The sequence below is a fragment of the Ixodes scapularis genome, unplaced genomic scaffold (assembly GCF_016920785.2).
Source record: "Ixodes scapularis isolate PalLabHiFi unplaced genomic scaffold, ASM1692078v2 ptg001212l_1___fragment_1__unscaffolded, whole genome shotgun sequence".
NCBI classification, from domain to species: Eukaryota; Metazoa; Arthropoda; class Arachnida; order Ixodida; family Ixodidae; genus Ixodes; species Ixodes scapularis.
Window position 1 is genome coordinate 2,633,709 of NW_024610117.1, and position 21,387 is coordinate 2,655,095.

Consider the following 21,387-nt stretch of genomic DNA (forward strand, 5'->3'; position numbering starts at 1 on the left):
ACCATTTTTCACTTTTTCAAAGTGTTTTAATATTTCAGGAGGAAGGAAAATCGGTTCTTGTGATTTCAGATAAAGCATTTGGTAACTGGCATCAATGTTTTTAAGCACTAAGAAGGTTGAAGTGCAGCTATCCTAAAGTGTCAATTATTTAGTCTATTTAGCCATAGTGGTGCCTCAGCCTGAAACCAAATTTCTCAGCAAGCATCAAATAAATGGAGTTATTCCGTGTACGCTTCATACACAAGGCAACCAGAAAATTTTCAACATGTGCCAGAATGACCTATAAAAAACACAAATTAAAAAAATATTTTTGACATTCCTTTCGATTGTTCGAAGTCCTATCCGTTTGACTCTTCATCTATAAAGTCGCCCCGACCTTTCATACGGAACATCTGAATAGAGTGTTTACTGCGCGAAAGCTTCCAACGTAAGAATAAGGAATGACGCAAAAGAAGTCTGAAAACATTCCGTCATGCAAAAAGGTCAGCCAATAATTATCACGAAAGTTTCACATGACTTCTGAGGTAATAAGCCGGTCGGTCTCAAACTTTCGGAAATGTCACTGAAAACATCCCTATCGTATGAATCACAAATAACACCCTCACAATAGCTACTTTATGAACAATTAAAAGCTGGCGTCACTACGCTAACTTTTGTTATGCAACGGCCAGTTCTCGTCTTTAAAAGGAAGTTTCGGGTTAACGTGAGGCGTCAGAAGAAATGTCTGCATTTCTAGCTTCAGTGCTTATTTGTGCCATGGTGGCGGAGGGCCTTCGGGCAGGTAAGTTAGGGATGGGACATTCATAAAAGTAATCTAAGCGTGTGCCCGTTGAATCTACACTAACCGTGTCAGTAAGATTCAATAATTTTTTTTTGTAGTCGTTATGTAGCACTGCTCAAAGTAAGCTTAATAGAAACTATCAAGAAATCTCCACACCAGATACATGTAGAGACGAGAAAAAATAAACTCGGAGGATGTTCGAGAAGCAAGAGGGACTTGCTGACTCAACGAGATTCGGCGATTCGGTCATGCAGAACCACGAGAACCACTTCAATATAATGTAGATATTGGAAGTGAATAATGCAGAATTGAGCCTTCATAAAGCTGTTCGTGAAAGCAACGCAGATAAGTTAAACAAAACATATTTCGAAGTTCGTTAATCTGCATCCTAATACTCTCAAAGGAACATGAGTGCCAAGTATATTATATTAATCTATCGATATCGTTCAGAGACTATCATAGTAAGGGTTACAGCAAATAAATATACGCCACAGAAAAAAAATGTGAATGTAGATTTCACAAATAAGGATAACAAAATTAGACACTATATATAACAAGAATCTTGCAAAACTGAGAACATATTCGGGTGCCTTGAGTATTATACATCTGGGATGCTTTCCGCTGTATAAGTAGAAAAGAACAAAAGACAACGAAAGGGTGGTCAAAAACATTTTTTGCGGGACGTAATCTTTTACACCTTCTTCCCGCGATTGTTTGTTTTGAAGTACAGTGCGGTACCTTTATATTTATGATTATCAATGCCAATTTGCTTGTTACAAATAGCACACAAATTTGAAAAAAAAAAGTTTCTCCGTTCCTAAAAAAACAAGAAGTTTCTCGCCGATTCGGTATGTAGTGTGGCCATAAATTCTACTTTGCACAAAAGCAAACATGGATGCGGGTGTGGGTGGGTGAGGGAGCCAAAACACGGGTATTTTGTTTCATTTCTGCGGCCTGTGACGGTTCGAAAGTGCGCGGTGGAGTTTGGAGGACACATCATTACATCACCGGCCAGAGCTGATTGGTGAACTGGCGTCACGGCGGTTCTCCAGGCGGCCAATCACAATGTGTATGATGCCACCAGCAATGGCCAACGGAAATCAAATGGAAGTGGTGGCGAAGTAAGGGAAGGGGGGGGGGGGGGGGGGTCAAGGTGGTTGTTGGATGCGCTGGATGCGGCGGAGAAAGAAAAAAAAACGCGCAGGCATTGACACCACGGGCCAAAGAAGGTAAAGAAGTCCCTTGACAGTATTTTTTAGTTATGTCGAGGATGATAATACGACAAAAGTGAATGCTCCTTAGCTTCCGTTTGTACTTTTGTATAGTTCCCAAGAAGTGAAGAGCCCAACCCCTTCATACGCACACACGTCTTGATTCCATCCGAAGGCTGCGGGCCGCCGAATGTTGAAATAATTCCCACTCTCATTGCGGTGAGCGGGAAACGGAACACGTTATCTGTGACGTCACGCCATTCCAAAAAAAGATATACGTTTTACGGCTCCCGCACTCGCTTGCATTCGCATTTCTGCTTGGTATTCGACCGCCCTTCATGCCCCCTGTCACATCGCAGATTACTCCAGATGAACCTTCGCTCGGCTTCGTGAATGGCCAGGATTCCATAGCGATAACTATCTTAGCACTATGCAAAAGTATTTGTCATCTGCTACCAGAGAAATTATTATATTGTATTTGAGGCTCCGGCCCGGCATAGTCTCCTCTGTAGACCTTTTCTGTGTACTCTCGTCCCCAGCCACCTGGTAGGCTTATCCGGTATGGCGACGAAAAAATACTAAAACGTTTCAACCTGTTACTAGTAAAAAAATAAGGGGGAGGCAAAATAACAAATGTGACGGTTACGCTTATATCCTAAGCGCCTTCTACCGGCGTGGCGACGGCAAAAAAAAAAATGTTTTCGCCCACACAGCAAGTGGCGACAATTCAAGATGGCGGCGCCCTTGAAGAAAGGGTCTATACTCACGAAGCCCCGCAGTTCGATGACGGAGCCATAGGGTGCCCGGTCGCAGATTTAGAGACCAAGGATCTGGTAGCACAGAGCATCAAAGAGCCATTTCTCGGGGAACCTGGACGTCAGCCCACAGCTTTTGCAGCGGCGAGGACCCGAAACACACTTGTTCGTTTGGGCGTCTCACCGCAGCGGGGCGCCAGTCCCGTGGCTCTCCTCTCATCTGCTGTATGCCGCTCTACCTTTATTTCATTTCGGCGGCCGATTCTCGTGGCAGTCTGCCAGACTTCTTAAGTATTTAGGAGGCTATGGCTCGTGTTATGCGAAAGAGTGAAAGAGAAACATAGTGTAGAAACATTTGAGGCGAAGAATCGCATAAAACAAAACAGTGAACGTGATCATATAAGCATGCATCACAATACCGCAAAGTTCGGTCAATAAAGATTTTTTTTTTTGCGCTTAGCATTGAATATCTGAAGCTATACTTGCCTCAATTACGCGGTCAAATTTCCTGTTAAAAAGCCACGCTGTGCAACCGCGAGTTGCAGAATTCTCTTCTATAACAAGAAAGAGACCTGAATGATGTGTGTGGAAATCTAAAGAAACAATGCACAAGGCGACTGAGAAGTTTGATGGAAAGTCTCGTTATGCTACAGAGTACACCACATGACATAAAAATATACCTGCTTGGCAATGTGCACTTTGGGCAGTATATGTACGTCGCAAAGGGTAATTGGTGTGTACAGACAACGATCGCTACGTCCAAACGCGCACGTTTGATTTTATATAAGGCAAGATATATACATCATGACCGCAATGTTGTACATTATTTGGTATAAGATATCGAAAAATAAACGTGCTTATATGTTAGCCAAGAGAAAACCTGCAAGTTATGTGATAGGTACCCATGTAAACTTTTTTGGGGGGCGAATAAACTTTTTCGAAGCAAAAAGCTCATTGAATGCAGAATCTCTCAAACACGTCTATAGAACGGCAGAACAAGTGTAGGCTTAAGTCACCCAATGGGGTGGCTTTAAAGGTAATCGTAAATTTGTGAAAGTAAAAATGGTAATACGCGACAAAATTACTCTCATACTTTTTCTGCGCCCATTTAAATTCCAATTCTCATACCAATGAATATTTATGCTAAATACCTTATTTTAAAAGAGTTTTGTAAAAGTTTATATGCAAGGTTAATGCTTGAGCTCTTTACAAATGCGGATGCAGGAGCAGAAAAGTGAACCGTGAACGGCTCCTCTAAAACGCATACCACATTCTACACGTACTCTTACCGAAATTAGCTGCAAATATTGATTCTGGAGAATAAAGAGTAGTTAACTTCCCAGCGTATACGGAAGAAATTTTAAAATGTAACGCCCTATGGGCCGCGCATTTTGTTGGGCGAAGAAATGTGCACCCAGTTTTCAGGTTGTAACAAAAGTTGGTTTACAACAAATGCCATCAATGTCGCATTCATATAAGATCATAAATAAAATTGCAATGTAGAAATTAGAAAGCAAGACTTAATGTTGCTGCTATATTTCAAACAATATTCATAGCTCTGGAGTGAGAAAAAAAGTGTTTTTGCGAGATTTTTAGCTACTCTCAGTACGAAGAGGATCAATGCTGCAAAAGCAGGTTCATCTTTTTTTTTTTTTTTTGCTCTTGGAGCAAATTTATCTTGTGCACTAACCCCCTCCTTTGTTTCGCACATCGGCCGCAGGGACGCGCCAGTTTCCGCAGCACACTTGGATAGGTGGTAGCTCTCTGCTTCTCTCCTTCACAACCTTTCCGCCAGATGAAGTCATTGGCAATGCGCTGTAAAGGAAAAAGTAATAAAGAAGCGGGAGCACGAATGCAGAAGGAACCAACCTTCGACAGCTACATGGCAAGAGACATTGATATTAAAAGAAGGGAATCATTGATAATTCTAGAGGCGGTGTGTTAGTACTGGAGGCTAGACCACAGATATCTGCGAATCGGCAGCTATAAGATAAAATACAAGGAGCTGGATACAACATCTGCTACAGTGAAGAGAAAATAAAAACACCAGAGCTTGTTATCATAAAATATAAATGACTCGATCACCCAAGGACATCATAAAATTAAGTTCACTATTTTATTTCGGGACCTGGGATTTGAACAACAAGGTAAAGCAAAGCATATTCAAGAAGTAGAAAAAAGGTAAAAGATTATTTGAGGAATTGTGATCAGAATACAGATAGGAATAGATGTACACTCTGAATAAATTGGGTTAACCTTACTTAACGCAGCAGCAATTATAGAGTTTGACTCTGTGGCGCAAGTCACTAGTCGATCAAAAAGAAACGGCCTCCATGCATTCATTCGTTCATCTATTTTGAATACACAGTTGGACACGTGTTGCTCGAATTACTTGTATTTGCTAGTGACGTCAAAGCGGGGTTTGCCATAGGCCTTGCTCAAATGTTACGCCGCATCATAGCAGAGGTAAAGGTTCTGCATTTAGGAGACAAAATTTAGTTTTTGGAGCGGGTGACTTTGACCGCGGCGTTACATAAGCTGAATTAGTCCAGGGTACTAAGAATCATTTGAATATGGGTCCAGCATTTTCTTTGTTCAACCTTGGCACAAGAAAAACGCAAATGGCATACGGCATTGAAAAGAGACGAAGAAGAACAAGTGAAAAGGTTACGCGGTTCGAAGTATGCTACCTGAAAAAAAAAAAAAAACATGTTCAGATGTCGCTTTATTGTAATTATTGTTGCCTCCCCCGGCGCCCGGAGAAATAGGAGAACGTATAATAATTTCAAAAGTATCACACTATATTTCGAATGAAGCGTGTCATTTGCTTTTGGGGGTCCCCGATTCCCGCGCTTCGGAAAAACATATATTTCTACATGGTCCGTAGTGAAGCTGCGTAAACTAGGTGTTTCTGATTGCTTTAATTACATAATCACAAGGCATGATCTGTCGAAATGGCATGGATATCAATATTTGCTGCAAAAGTCTCCAAAATTAAAAAAAAAAAAATCAATCCGAAAGCGCTCCAAAATAAGCCGCTCTAACGGTAGAGGAAGCCATGAGTCGTCTGTGAATATATAACGTACTTCAATCAACTATTCAAGCTTTGAACTGCGTCAATGTTTCACATTGTGTAGCGCTATAAACGAACGTAGTTATATTCTTTTTTATAAGTGCTTTAGCTCTCACTTTGACGAACTCCATTCAACTTGTTCCTTTCTTTTTTTTACGTTTTCTCCCTCCTGATCATTTAATACTTTTTGGCATTTTCAATAGACGCTTCGCGCAAGCGCGAGATTACCGCCGCAATTGCTGACCTTCTGTTCTTTTACTGAGATGCCGAGCTACACAAGCGGGCGTTGACGAGCCCTCACAAAGGGCAATGCTGAGGAGAAGGACACAGTAGAACCTAAAATGCCAATACCCTGCCCTGCTGTGGTAATGACGAAGTGAAGTAAACGTAATAAAAAGAAAGAAAACCTGAAGTTTCGTTATCGCGGCGCCCACGCACAGCTGCTGCAAAGCGTCTATATGCTGACAATCCGGGCTCGCCAACATTCGCTTTTCTTTAATATTGGCACACTATACACATCCTTGGTGCTAACTCTACTGGAGCACTGGTGTGCATTCTGATCTCCCCCTCATTGGCACTTAGTGGTGGAAGTGGAGAGTGTGCAGCTCCGTGCGTCGCTTAAAATCTGCGTGTGGTCACCGGAAGCAACCAACGGGTCGTTCCCCGCACGGTTGAAAGCTCTTGGCGGTCCCCAGAGCAGAGAAAAAGAATCACGGGAATCCGTGTGTTGTGTCAACTGCTTGACGGAACTCTTTCGGGAACTCACCTGTCCGCCGTTGTGTGCCTCAGCAGAAGGTCGAGACGCCTGAGATGCTCTTCGTGGCAGGACTGAGCGACGTAGCTAATCTCTGCTGCCTCCTGCCACTGGAGAGTCCCTGTCCATACCGTTGCTGCTCGCAGCCTTCTGCCGAGATCGGGCAAGGAGTCCCGGGAAATTTGCAGAGTATTTGCGACCGAAATGTCATCGGGCGTGTTGACATAATCATAAATTTCCTCAATCCACACCTTTCACCGTTCCCCTCTCCATTCTTAACCATCAACATCAGTTTTTGTTTTAGCTTCGGTTTATTCAGACTCACAGCGTACATGGCGGCAGGCTAGAAGGCAATCTAGGGTAAGGGTTCTACAGATTTCCTTTGTCTGACACACTGCCGTGTGCACACCAGTTTCGTATCCATAAATGACTTCATTCCTTAATCACCTAGCGCCGCTGGTAAAATGAAATGAAACCAAAATATTGCAGTTATACAAGTGGGCTTTTGCAATGAGATTATTTTCTTACAATCCCAAATTCAGGACCTTCGAAAGAATATATTGTTTACCCAAGACTTCTGCAAGCAAGAGGAATGAATGGAATGAAGCTCCTTCAAGTCGATGAGAAAATTACTCTGCATTTAAAGAAGAGCTCTGTAGTCGCCGAAAATTTAACTGTATCAACTCTTAATGGCGACGAGCAACTGAATACTTTGGTAAGTTCGTTTTGTTATTCTGAAGTACATCTCTTTTTCGCTACTTATAACTGTCTAACTCAATGGTTTGACCGAGATTTGTTTCTAATGAAGTTTCATAAGAAACTCCTTTATGGTAATATGCCGAAGTGTGTTATGCATACCTTGCAAAACCTAACTCATAGTAAAACAGATGCATGGAATACCTATAATTCAAGAATGTCATACGTTCCAAGTAGATAACAATATATGCCTTGAAGCGGGGCCATATTTATGGATTAAGCTTCGGCGGTGGGGGGGGGGGGGGGGTCGAGAAAAAAATGACATTGCGGGCCAAGCGTTGCTGAAATACGTTTTGTTAACCTAATATTCACCCTGTCACCAAAAGATAAACATTTCCTCCAAGAAAACGCAGGTGCATGTCCTTTTCCGAAAAAATAAGTTGACTCCAACCCAAAAACCTGCCCATGCCTACAGAGCTCGCAAAAGCTTTATTTTTAATATATTTTGTGCTTAAGAAAGATTGATGCCGATGGTATCTTATATAATTAACAAATAATAACGTATGTGTATCTTGTGTATTACTTATTTTTACAGCTTTAAAATTTTATATTGACCACAGAATCCCGCTTCTTGCATTTTAACTTCAAGTCACTTTCGACATAAATTCACAATTCAATTCATAAATACTTTTTTTTGTTGCCTATACATATATGAGCACACCAAGGCTATGCGCTGCGACACTAAATTTGTAAATTTGGACCTTTTCCTTTGTTGTCCAGGAAAAACATTAGCCAGCATTAAAAATAAATTATACTTGAAAAATATATATTCAGGACATAAATACAAAAACATAAAATTACAGCGAAAAACAAAATTCAAAAATTAAAGGCGTTTATAACTTCCTGTAACGTCGAATTAGAGCGCAGTTCATGAGGAGGAGAAGGGGAGGGTAGGGAGAGGAGGGTGTGCCCCTCCTTCTTATCTGTACTCTCTCCTCCTCCCGTCTTCCTCCTCTCCCCCTGTGCTGCTCCTCCTCTCTTGGGGTATTTCGATTCTGCGATATGCCATACTAAAAAATCTGAGAAATATATATTGTGAAGGTGTTTTGGGGACAAAGTCCCCGAAAGTTCCGAAAGTCGCAGGCGGAGACGACGGTTTGCCCAGCCAAGATTGAACATATTCTGAAACGCGCGCGCAATCACGCCTCAGCACGCGCTGTCCCTCGAGCACTTCGGCGCCCAACTTGGCAGCGCTGGTCGCGCCACTTGGTCGCCACAAATGCTCCCTCTTCGGAGTAGGCCATCCGGGCCGAAAGGTAGAGCCAACATGCTAAGGTTCGGGCTGGCGAGGTTTGAAATGCTTGAGCCGACCGACATGCAATATATATATATATATATATATTGTAGTATTCTCACTCACCGCTTGTCCGAAAAAGGAAAATATATTTCTCACATCTGCAAGCTCCACTCTGTTTAAGTTCTGCCGGTGGCAGAAAACAGGACAGCAGGAGCAAGGTGGGAGAACGAGACAGCGTTAGAGTGAACACTTTGGCGAAGCACGTGATACTCTCGATGCCATCCTACTTGCTATCGGCTCTGTCGAAGACTGCTCGGCGTTTTTGATTTCCTCAGCATTAGTCTTGAGCGTGCTCTCCCGAGATGGCACAGCAGAAGAGCGAGTGCACGTCGCTCGGGGCCAATGCGGAGGGCAAGTTCATCTGCGTCTTGCGCAGGAGGTAGCGGTGACGTCAGAACGCCGAGCTCCGATTGGCTGATCGCGACCCCCTTTCTGAGCGTCGTCTACTCCTTTGCAAAGTCGTACGCTCACAACTTCGTCTGCGTCTGTCTTATATTTCCTGCGCCTTTCCGAAGTGCAGGTCATTACGAGCGACCTCGACTTCGCCTTTCAGAGAGCGGTGAATCTCCGACAGACGCAGGAAAGGTAAAGCAGCCATCGCTTTGACTAGCAGACCTAAAGCAGACGTTAACTGCGCCAACCGCGCCAACCCGCCGACGCCGTTAAAGAGTGAGGAGTCTCGCCGCACACGAAAGAAGGAAAGAGTATTTGGGAGGGAACTTGAGGACGCTAGTCACCCTCACCTCTCGGTTCTTAGCAAACAAACCTTGGCGCCTCGGGACACCTCGCCAGTGAGTCCTTTCACTTCTCTCCTTGATGCGCGCCTGCTAGTTGTTAGACAAAAACAACGTGCCGCTCGAGTTATTTCGTCTGCCCTCTCTAAAAGGTGAAGTCGAGCTCGCTCGTAAAGACCTGCGCTTCCGAAAGTCGCAGGAAATGTAAGACAGACGCAGACGACGTTGCGAGCAGACGACGTTGCAAAGGAGCAGACGACGCTCCGATAGGGGGTCGCGATCAGCCAATCAGGGCTCGTCGTTTTGACGTCACCGCTACCCCCTGCGCAAGAAGCAGACGAACTTGCCCTCCGCATAGGATGTTTTCGTGCATGACTTGTATGAAGTTCTTTTTTTGTCTTCCACAAAATATTTGGTGAGTGACGTAGGCAAGAGCTTTAGAGATACCACGAGCAAACCGTTGTCGAGCTTGCGGCGCGCAATTTACGAACTTCGTCTGACGTGTCACAGAGATCGACGGGTACAGCACAGACCAGTACCCATGTAGATGACCACTTAGATAACGAGTACACCATGTCCTCATTCGTGCCTCTGTGTGATTTATGAATGGTGATATCACTTGCCTGCATAACGGGTAGCTGGCATCTTCCCTCCTTCTCCTCCTCCTTCTCCTTCCCAACTCCCCCTCCCCTCCTCCTCCTCTCGTTTCCTCACTCCCCCTCTTCCTCTCCTCCTCCCTTCCGCTCCCCCCTCCTTATTTTTTTTCACAAACCCGAATTGCTAGGTTACATTGTCTAGTGGGTAAAGGTGTAGCAACCGTTCATGACCGAATACAACTATATTTTTGCATTGTTTACTTGCCACGTACGTAAACTGCGTAAAAACAAGTTTATCTAGAAAGGAATTGTAATGCTTCATTGAGTTCTTGTTAGGAACTCTTAGTGTATTCCTCTTTTTTTCTTTTTTTGATAGGTAGATGGAAGGGAAGTGGAAAAGGACATTTACCATGATCAAAGTCAGATGGCAGTGGTATCTGTCACGGAAAAAGACGGAACTGTGGAAGTGGTAAGCAGTGCCAAACTTATTATACATTAAATAATTCATTTATTTATTATTTATAAGGTCCCTGGTAAAAATTGGGATTCATGAAGTTTATAAGACTAGAGAGAGAAGGTGGAAATTAACACAGCCAAAAAGAGTGACTCCCGAATATTGTATATCGCTTTATTAGAGTTGCATTAGCTTAAACTGACGTTTTCGGTTTTCTGTACTACTGTGAACTTGAGTCAGAGCAAGAGCTACACTTCTTAATTTGCCTACAGGGTGGTTCCCAGCACTACTCAGACGTCCAAAATTGTAGAAATAGTCCAATAAATTAAGTACACTAAAACTATTTTTAGAAAGGTGTCTATAGGGTGGAGAATTCGTGATCCTCAAATTTCATGGCTGGTGGTTTCTTTAGGCAAATTAAAGTAACAGAAATCACCTCATTTTTATTCATAAGCAGAACAACATACACAAGCTGTCTGGTTGTCGCTCTTCTATGCACAAATGATGCAAGATGAAACCAACTATTAAACGTTTCTCTGAGATGAACACCCCAAAGCAGATCCAGCAGATGCGTGCGTGTGTGGTGCACACGTGAGTAGCTGCGTAATGAAGTCAAACGGTTTGCTTTCGCGTTTTCTGTTCTTTGGAATCAAAAAAAAAAAAAAAAAACAATCCGTTTTTCTTTTTTTGACCCGAATTTCTTCATTGTTACTTACAGTTACTTAATTTGAGTATGATAAATACACCATCTAAAGACAACTGTGCGGAAAGTTTTAGTGCACTCCATTCATTGGCTTATTCATAGGGTATTCTAAGCACGAACATTTTATATTCACCCTCGTGTGTATTTAATATAAGCTGTTTTCAGCAAGCTTTATCTCATGAGTTTTGCCTCCGTTGCCTGCCAATGAACGGGGGCCGAGAGCTCCTCAGGCTTCCACTTAACAGCTTTTTCTATCGGCCCGGATCATCAACGACGGAAAATAAGCTGACTTTATTATTATCATATATAATCATAACGCTCGGGAAGACCTTGCATCTGGATGTTATAAAATATATCTTCCACACGAGCTACAGAAAACGTTCAGCAGCAGTTGTTTTCGGCCGCGGTAAGCTTTAAAATATTTCATTTACATTCTTGTAATAAGTGTGGACTTCTAGTATGTGTACAAGAGAAATGTCTCATGCAGCGTTCCAGCAGTCCTTTTTCATCAAAAAGGTCTGATAGTAGGGGCTTACTTGGAGCCTGTCTTTATAAAATATTTAGTTTAACACACTATATTCTAACCTCAATGTTTACATTAATTTTGATGGTTCAAATGTTGGAAACTGTTTCTTTTCTTCAATTACAGCTATAAAATATCTACGAAAATTACATGAAAATTTTTTTGAAAATGTAAAACATGCTCAGTGGTTATTGAAGTCTAAAACCGTTAATAGGGACATGCTAAAATTATTTCAGAATTATTTTTTTTTTGAGAGGGGGCTTTTTTATTACACATTTAAATAGTATTTTATAGAGTCTTTGACACATATTATGCTATGCAGACAAAATATTTTACCAGACATTGAAAAGGAAAATAAGATCTAACGTAGTTTTCTGAGTGCACGTAAAAAGCTTTTATCTTAAGGAATCTTTACCATTCGTCTTAATATAACCAACTAGAATACTTCGCATTCTCTCATTGTTCTTCACTAAAACTAAACCAGAAGTTAAGAGTTTATTAAAGAGTTTTGCGGTCTAGGATTTTTCATAAGCCATCGTTATGTTACTCGCAGAGAGGGTCGTTGGGTCACACGCTGAGGATTGCTCCTCTGCCACTGATGGGACGCTCTGAAGATGGACACATGGCACACAAGGTTTTCAAAATCGAAGAGCCGGAGGAGTTCAAAACCGACTACATAAGTAAGATACAGCGCAGCAAAAGAAAAAAAGGAAGAAAAGATATGAGATAGTTATTTTATTTAAACCCATTAGGCTCGCCCTCTCTCCCTATATATATATATATATACATAGTGGGCATGGTGGCAGGGGAGCCAAGGGGCCGAAGGCGTATATATAACGATGTGAAAAACTCACGGTGAGAATCAACAGATAGCGGAGGAACTTTCGCTGTTTGTTGTTTCTCACCGTGAGTCTTTTACTTCGTTATATACAGATATATATATTAATATGTTTTTAAAAAACTTGTTTCGAGGGTAGGTTTGACAGAATTGCGGGCCACTCAGATCGGCCCATTCAGGAAGGCTCCCATATTTGAAAGGCCGGTGCCGTAGTACGCCACGTCTTTCCACTTGTCATGTAGAGATGTACCAGTGTCCCTAGCAGCGCGGTGGCACAACTCCGGCCGTCTTTTGCGTGCACTCACAGACTCTGCTCTGTCAGCGCCTGGATTGATTTGGCCTTCAGCTTCCTTGTTTCCTTGTTGGGTATCGAGCCGATGAAGTACACGGAATCGCTCACGCGACTGGAAACTTCTGTTTTCGCAGACTAGGAGCAACAAGGAGGACAGGAGGAAAGGGATGACAGTAGTAGAGTAGCATGTAGCTTGCAAGCGCTGCGAGAAGAGTTAAGGCTGGAATGACAGCGTGTTCAACTATATGAGTACAGTGTGACAACTCAGTGGAGGGGACACCAGAATTATTTCTGACTTACTTGGTCGCCAGACGGAAGCGGTCAAAAAGAGAAAATTTGTTATTGTATAGAGCTATAAAAAACGCAAAACGTAGTATATATATAGTAAGCAACCTGCGAAAATTTCATTTAGAGAATAACCCCAGTGTTTAATCTTTCTGTTCTAACCCCTCCCTTTATAAGGCGCGAGCAGTCATTTATTAGTTCACTTATTTTTATATCAGAAATGCCTCATTGAACAAGAAAAATAATTTTTAAACCAAGCTACATAGTTATGCAACAAAATTCAGAGGCACAGTTGGTCGGGCAACATATGTCCCACTAGCCTCTAAGCGCGAGAAACTGAAGTGGGACAGCGTATGTCCCATCGCCCACGTGGGACATTGACAAAGAATGACGAGTGCCCTCTATTTGAGTTTACTGGGACAAGTGAAAGGGGGAGAAGCACCCATCACAAAAAGGGACGTCGGAGGTGCGGCACCAAAATCTTGTGCGGACTTCCTTGTTCTTTGTGGAGCACCACTAACACCTTCACCTCTTGGCATTTCTCATTAGGAAAGTTTTATTTTCCCTCAAGACGAATTTCATTTGGCACCCCAGTAATCAACGACCCACGGCGGCTTCCTTGTTTTTTTGGAAATCTTCTTGTGACCTTGTGCCAGTGCGGCAAGTCTGCCTCTTCATCAGTTGTCGCCCGAGTAGCACCTCGAAGTGAAGCAAGGTCACATCGTCGTCGCTGTGAAATGCCGTGTGTTGCACAATTAGAAAATTGCTGCATAGACCAGAAAGTAAAAAATACGATGCCACCACTTCGACCGTCGACCGACCGGATAAGCATTGCGTTTTCGATCAAAATAGTCAACGCTCCCCCCCCCCCCCCCCCCCCCCCCGCCTCCAGTGGTTGTAGTCCTTGACTGACATCGGGCATGTAACTTGAATCTTCTCTACGCAGGGAAGCTTCATTTTCATCGAAGCTTGTTCTTCATGGTCACGAAAATTGGGCATCATGTTCACATGCTTTGTGTCTCGCCATTGGTAAACCGACACTGGCCCTTCTGATAGGTAGAGGTACTCCCCACAAGAACGCTTGCTGACAATTTTGACTTCTGGGGGAAAACATCGTTTGTTGGTCCTGAATGTGCCACAGCCAAACACTCCTCGTTTTCGTAGTTGCAGGAGCAGTTTGGATTACGAAAACAAATTCTCGTAAAAAACTTGAGATCCTTCCTCTACTATATTCTCCGTCAGCGAGAGAACGACATGTTCCTCTAGAGTCTGATCAGTGAGTCTTTCACTGTTGCATCATTGATTTACTTCGAATCGGCGGAGGTATCCAGTCTCACTGTCGGCGAGGCTCCAGAGTTTGTACGCCCGCTTGAATTTCGGTTTCATTGGCACGTATCGTTTCATTGCCGATCGACGCTTAAAAAAAACAAGATTTATCAACCGCGAAGTGAAATGACGAGCTGTATGCTTTTCTGAATTTCTTGTTGATAGCTTCGATAAGAGGTCGCACTTTATAGCACTGGTCACATCCTGGCGGGATCCGCTCTGGTTGCTGCGTGTTATCATTGAGGTGCAAACAGCTTGTGATTTATTGATAACGCTTGAAGGTCATCACGCGAGAGATTTCCTTCACAATAAAGAGCTGATCTAAGTTCCAGTACAGGTAGACTTGGGGCAAGGAATGAATACTCATAAGAATGATCATGGCTGTGTAGGCTTTCAGCTCGCTCATTGAGAGTGGCTCCCAGTTAGCTTTTTCCACCCGATCAGCCTACCGGTTTGTCTCTGCGACAAATATTGTCCACACTTCTTCATTAACAGAACGACTAAACGCGTCAAAGGCACTGCTATCTGTGCTTAGGTTAGGAGAGCATGTTGGAGGTTTTTCAGTGAGCTTTTTCAGGAATGTCTTGGGGTTACCCAGCTATCCATACCAAGGCGGTGATGGCATACCATTGAAATCGCCGTTCTGACTAGCATCTGCTTCAGGCTGGACACGCGTCTTCTTGTTACGTCTTTGTCGCTTGTACGTCTTTTTTCGCCTCTTCGCTGCTTGTTCGTTCATATCATCGCATTCTGATGATTCTGCCGGAGCCAAAGCTGATGTTGAGGGAATTTGTAAATCGTCATCCGAGTCGCTGGACGCGTCATTCGCCGAGTCGTCCAGAACACTAAAGAACAGTTCTAAAGCCTCCTCGACAGTGAGTTTTCTTTTTCCTATAAAGAAAAAGCACTAATAGATCTCCTAGCATTAGATGGAAGCTCCGGCAGCTATTAGAAAAAAATATCGCAACAGCAGGAACGGCGAGCCACCTAATAACATTGGCTGTAAAAAGGTTGTTGCTAAGCCTAACGAATCCACACATGCTTGTACATCTTCAACAATATAAACCCATGTGCCATCTAAAACGTGCTAATACTTTATTCCCATACTCCTTACATGCTTACATGCTTACGAAGAGGTAGAATGTAAAGGGCAACTTAGTTGACATTCGGGAACTAAGGAAGTGTCTTCCGAAAGATGGGCACATACGGATCGGTGCTTCGAAAACCGATTACAAAAGCAAGTACATGTTTTGAACCTTCCGCCGTCTCGTGAAGAAAAAGAAAACTGAGGAAAAGTTGCATTTGACATTCACAGATGGCGCTAATGGAGAAATTGGGACGCCGGTGTCTCACGAACCCGAAGAGACTCGATTGAACCAATTCTCACAGGTGGTACATATGTGTCCCACTGTCTCACAAAGGGTTAAAGCTGGTTTGTGCAGTGGTTTCCCCGAACAGAAGCAAGATGGGGGCGATAACTAACTTGTTACAAACTTCAGTCAAAATTCGGAATATGCCTGGAAGATCCACCGGCGTGGCTAATAATATGTGGGCATCTGGGTTTAAAAAACACACAGACCATAATTTTTAACAACATGCTGAAAGTAATGATGATAATGCAATTCAATGCAAAACGGCAAGGAAGCTGGACAACCATGACGAAAATAATTCCTGTAGAATGAGAACAGGAGGACAAAAGACAAACCCAAATCGCGAAACACAGCTATGTGACCGGGCCTGGCATCGAACCTGGGACCTCTCCATTTCCAGTGGGGTGCTTTACGAACTGAGCTAACCAGGGGTCAGACATCAGCAAAGCAAATGGGTTTTATCAGCTGCCAGTAGTCTAATACCAACAGGTGTGAACGGCATACATTCTTAAGGTTATGGTGATAATGCAATTAAATGGAAAGGTGCAAGCGAGCTGGACAGCAATGACGAAAATAATCCCTGGAGAAGGAGATCCCTTCTCCAGGAAATGTTATCGTCACCCTGAAAGTAATTTTACTGGTTCTACATTTCCACTACAACTCTTTTGATATGCCATCAGCGAGATGTTCTTTTTAATAATAGGTCATAATAATTCTGCACCAAAATTAATTAGCAATAAGTCAACAGTCAAAAATGCAACAAGAAAAAACAAGCATATATTCATGTCGTATTACACCTGAGACTGCGGTGGAAGAAATCGGAAGAACTTTCAGTAGAAGGAACAGACACAGAGAACGTCTCAAACTCAGCTCTCGCGGGGCCATGGTTGAAGGGAAATAAGCCTGCTTCCGGAACTATTAGTGAAAAGGCGGTGAGTGTGCAGGCGAGCTGGTGGTAGCCAATCATGTCGTATTACACCTGAGACTGCGGTGGAAGAAATCGGAAGAACTTTCAGTAGAAGGAACAGACACAGAGAACGTCTCAAACTCAGCTCTCTAACTCAGCTGAGTTTGAGACGTTCTCTGTGTCTGTTCCTTCTACTGAAAGTTCTTCCGATTTCTTCCGCCGCAGTCTCAGGTGTAATACGACATGATTAGCTACCACCAGCTCGCCTGCACACTCACCGTCTTTTCACAAGCATATATTGTTTAGTTATGCAAACTTATGCTAGAAAAATGACCACATATCCCTGACGGAAATCATGAATTAACACCCACAATGAAATCCTATTTATTTTATGCATTCTCAGTAGTCTATGTAAACACACACCATAATTATCACCGTCAATATGGACCTTTTCAAAAGTATCAGCAAATGACACAAATTTTGACCTGTCATAAATCGAACCATGGTTCTTCGAGTGAAAAGCAACAGTGTTAGAAACTACTCGAAGTGATTTTCTATTTATATCGACTAAGCTCGCGATATTATTGTGAAATGATTATACAACTAAATATCTTTTTTTGCAGTCCCATCGGAACGGAGTATCCCGCTAAGACGACAACGTAAGTCAATTCGCTGATTAAACCCTAATATATTTTTTTTGGACTCCGGATCTAAGGTTTTTATAGACCGATTTCAAGGAACGTCATGTTTTGCCTATTTATATATAAAGCGAGTATATCTGTAAATAAAGCAGAGCGATAAATATTACTATATATTATTATTATTATCATCACTATTATTAGTATTATTAGCTGTTGTTGTGCACGCCCTATCTACATCGTTTAACGGACAATCTAGAAGATTATAAAAATTGACAAGATAAATTTTATACTTTGCTTGCTTTCTTCATTTTTATTTAAAAATCCTAAATCAATGTTATCTTTTTGAGTATGCAGTAGTAGTTTTGTCACCCTAGATTTTTCTTGTGTGAGTTTTAATACTGGCTTTTTTGCCTGCTGTTAGTGTAATGTGCATCACCAGGGCCACCGATGTGGTTGTTTCCGGACACATATAAAATAAAGCATCATTATTAGGGTTTTGCGAATAGTGGTTCTAAGCGAATAGCGCAGCTTCATACCTAGATGCTGCACTGTTGAAAGAACCGGTCGTCTTTGAACTCCCTTAGACTGTCAAGGCTATGAATGACGAAGCCTTCGATTCGAGCCACTATTCGCACAACTCTAATCTTTATTATTATCATAACACACTAAATGCGATGTAAACTGTAAACTGCGGGACCCAGTCAGCACAAACGTAATATTGCAGCGCGCTAGCAACACTCGGTCACGGACTTCCAGAAGATTCAAGTTTATTCTTGCTCTGAATGTAACTTTTATCATTTCGTCATTCTTTATTGTTCTGGAAAGTGTCAGTCTCGCTCTCACTTGCTGTTACACCGCCAAACCGCCGGCCGCTTTACTGCAGTCTCGACGCTCGCTCTTTGTTTTGGTTGCCACGTGTTCGCCCATTAAACTTTCAGCTTGAAGAAGGATTTTCGCCGCTTCTCCTCTTGACATTCGTCACAGCATGAGTACTTCTGCTTTATTCCTATGATTTAGCGCACAATAACAAACGGTGTCGCGTAAACCGATGCCATGTATAAGCCAATTTTAGTGCGGAGTAGTTTTGATGACATTTTTCAACGGTGCAACAAAACAAAAAAATAGTGTCCATCCCGCATTCGCACTACCGTTTTCACGCTCTGTATGCGCTCGTAAAATAAATTCTCACTCGAGAAAATTTGTACATTACGATAGGATCATCTACGCAAAACCAATGCCTTCACAGACAGTTACATTGACGAAAGGGCATAAAAATAAAACTGAACATACAGTAGTGAACAAAAAGATGATATTTCGGTTTTACGTGGGTAACTTTTCTTCGAACTGTGATACAGATATAAAAATTTGTAATTGAGCACTACATTAAGGTATTTATAGAGTAGAAACTGATGCTTTGTTAAATATGAGTCCATCAAATGGACGTCGAGCAATACTTCTGTAAAAGAAGTGAAATATCATATTTTTTTGTTCACTACTGTATGTGTATTTTTGTTGTTTTTTTTTGCTTTAAATTGATTATATAAAGAAAATGTCGTTTGTGCTCTGAAAGGTTGCTGTAATGGAAATTTCGGTGCCTACGAAGGATTTACCTTAAAGCGAGGTTGAAAGGTACGTAAGATGAGAGACCGAGAGATTCCAGGTTAAGGCAGCACACTTGGCTGTAATTGCGTAGGTTATTCTTGGACAGGATAACTTCGTTGACTCGTACGTTACTTACTACTAGTATAGAAACCAAGGCAGCACCATACATTTTGTACAGTATCCCTACCCTGCCACTAATAATAAAAACTCAATACAATGCACGTTTTTCGCACATGCATTTTACTGTTTTATAGATATCCGACCCAAAGTAAATATTCCTGAAGTTTTCTTTGCCGAGGTGTCTTTTGTTTTCGAAGAGAACCACAGCAAACACTTTCCAGATGAACCCAGCCTCTTAAGATATGCATCACTAGCTCTTCAAATGGTATGACTACTCTTTATAAATTATTTATAGTGTAATGTTTCTTTACTTTTTCGTATAACGCATTTTGTCTGCTCGTTGCATTTGGCGAAAGAGAAAACTTCAATGTAACATTACATAGGACATATTTCACAGCAAGTGGAGGAATCAACATATAACATTTTGCAACTTCATTATTAACATTTTTGAATCATATGTTCCCTTCCCTTGAAAAATAGCCAGCGCTAGGCGCTCACTCGCTGAGAGTATTTCTGCGCCTTTCGCGAAGTGTGAGCGATCTCTCGGTGTGCCATAGTAGCCGTGGAGCCGGTGGAGCGATCGCAGCGCGGCTCCAACTGGTCCGTAGAAAAGTGGTTTAGGGCGCCGAGCGATTCTAAGATAGTGTCTGCGCTGGTTGCTCCGGACAAGCTCAAACTGTATTCACTTGTAACCTTTCAGTTTTGATATTTGCGATGACGTTGATGTCGCAGCCACGAAAGCGACTGCACCAGCATCACTTGACCATAGAAAGTTAGGAGAATATCAAAGGGAGGCTGTTCTATTACAAGCCTCTTTAATTGCTGCTCGAAGGTTGCCGAAGTGATACGACGCTATTCCCAGGTGTCGACGTCCCCGCCAAGCAGCCGGTGTTGCAATCGAGATATGCAAAAAGTGACTCGTTCATGGTGTTATAATTATTATTTCGAAGGAAGTGTAAGTCGATCGGTTGCGTTGTAAGAATTAGGGATGAAGCTCGTGCTCTACGCGGGGCTGTTGGGGCTTCAAAAGGTGGCAGTGGTGGAGGAACAGCCAGAACGGCGCCGTAGCATCGGCGGTGGCGGCCACGCAGCGCGAATGCCAGCGGTAGCGTGCAGAGCAACTCCATCTGATGCACTATATCTTTTAAGGCATACGGCGACCTTTCAATCGCATTACATGTCATGTTTTAATCACTTTCATTACACGCGTGACGTAGCGTTTCACGTGAGCATTGTGGGTTGTTTGACATTTCTGCGCGAGGTCATGTGTCTGTGGCGTCATGACCCAATCAACCAATCAAGATTTTCCTGTTCCGCCAACGCCGACGCCGGCTTTTCTACGACACGAGCTCGTTAATTCTATCGCGTTAATAGAACATGCTCACCAGGGAGGCGTATAGAGATACAAAATTAGTTCATACGAAATTCACGCTAAGAAGAGGAAGATGCCAAACTAGCCATTTCTAAGTAGTCCTTCCGATATGTCCCTTTCTTATGTAAATGTTTTTTTATGGTTTTGGGTTCTTGCTCGGGTAAAATAGTTGCAACAAACATTTTCTTTTTTTATTGCTTTAGGGAGGGGGGGGGGGGGGGATGACTAATAGGCCTGCCTCCATCCAATTAGGCTTCTGCTTACTAATATAACATACGTTTTAATGTTTTCCATACTTTCAAGATAAACCTGAGATACGCTGATTTTCCGAATCCACGGGTCCAGTTTATTCTGGTTGGTGTTACTACTATAAAAGGGGTATGTGACCTTTTATAAGTTTGTCCGAAATATTCGCAGCTATTTTTGTGTTGCCAAGAGACTCGTTACGCAATTTTATATTTTGCTTTCTACAGATGAACCCTGTTACGAAAGTAGTAGAGGATCGAGATGTCTTGAGGCCAAACACTCACAGGAAAAAATACATGCTCTCTGGAGAAACCCTAGACAGTCTTGCGGATGCTGTTTACACCAATGTGCTCAAAGTTGTTGCTGACGTCACCGTCTTGGTTACAGCGTAAGAACAATCAATGAATACACACGCTTTGAAGCTAGGACTAATTTTAAGTGATTAAGCACACCACATACAATTTTAAGACATTCAGCGTTGGTTTAACCCTTGAGGGAAAACATGTTCATATTTATCAAAACGTTAAGCTCGTTGTATCACCAAATTTTTTTTTTTAAATAAGTAAATATTTAGGTAATATTTCTCAATAAGCTCTAGAACCTTCCCATTCCCGCCTTAGACCTTGAAAATACTTAGAAAGTGAAGTTATTTGTCTTAATTATTTAAATAACGAGATGCACAAAACACTTCGTGGACTTTCGTAAAACGGTTGCCAACAGCCTGTAGTTGGTTTCGCTCTAAGAAGAAGTG

General features: G+C 42.4%; 1 protein-coding gene across 1 annotated transcript in view; it reads left to right on the forward strand.

Moving 5' to 3' along the window:
- Positions 1-720: 720 nt before the first annotated feature.
- Positions 721-21,387, forward strand: part of LOC115311255 (snake venom metalloproteinase ACLF-like) — a 49,794-nt gene continuing 29,127 nt past the window's right edge. The window contains exons 1-8 of the mRNA XM_040220298.2: positions 721-781; positions 7,117-7,289; positions 10,334-10,426; positions 12,191-12,317; positions 17,279-17,314; positions 19,153-19,283; positions 20,694-20,768; positions 20,864-21,024. Of these exons, the coding sequence (XP_040076232.2) occupies positions 721-781; positions 7,117-7,289; positions 10,334-10,426; positions 12,191-12,317; positions 17,279-17,314; positions 19,153-19,283; positions 20,694-20,768; positions 20,864-21,024 (857 nt within the window). The remainder of the gene's footprint in view (positions 782-7,116; positions 7,290-10,333; positions 10,427-12,190; positions 12,318-17,278; positions 17,315-19,152; positions 19,284-20,693; positions 20,769-20,863; positions 21,025-21,387) is intronic.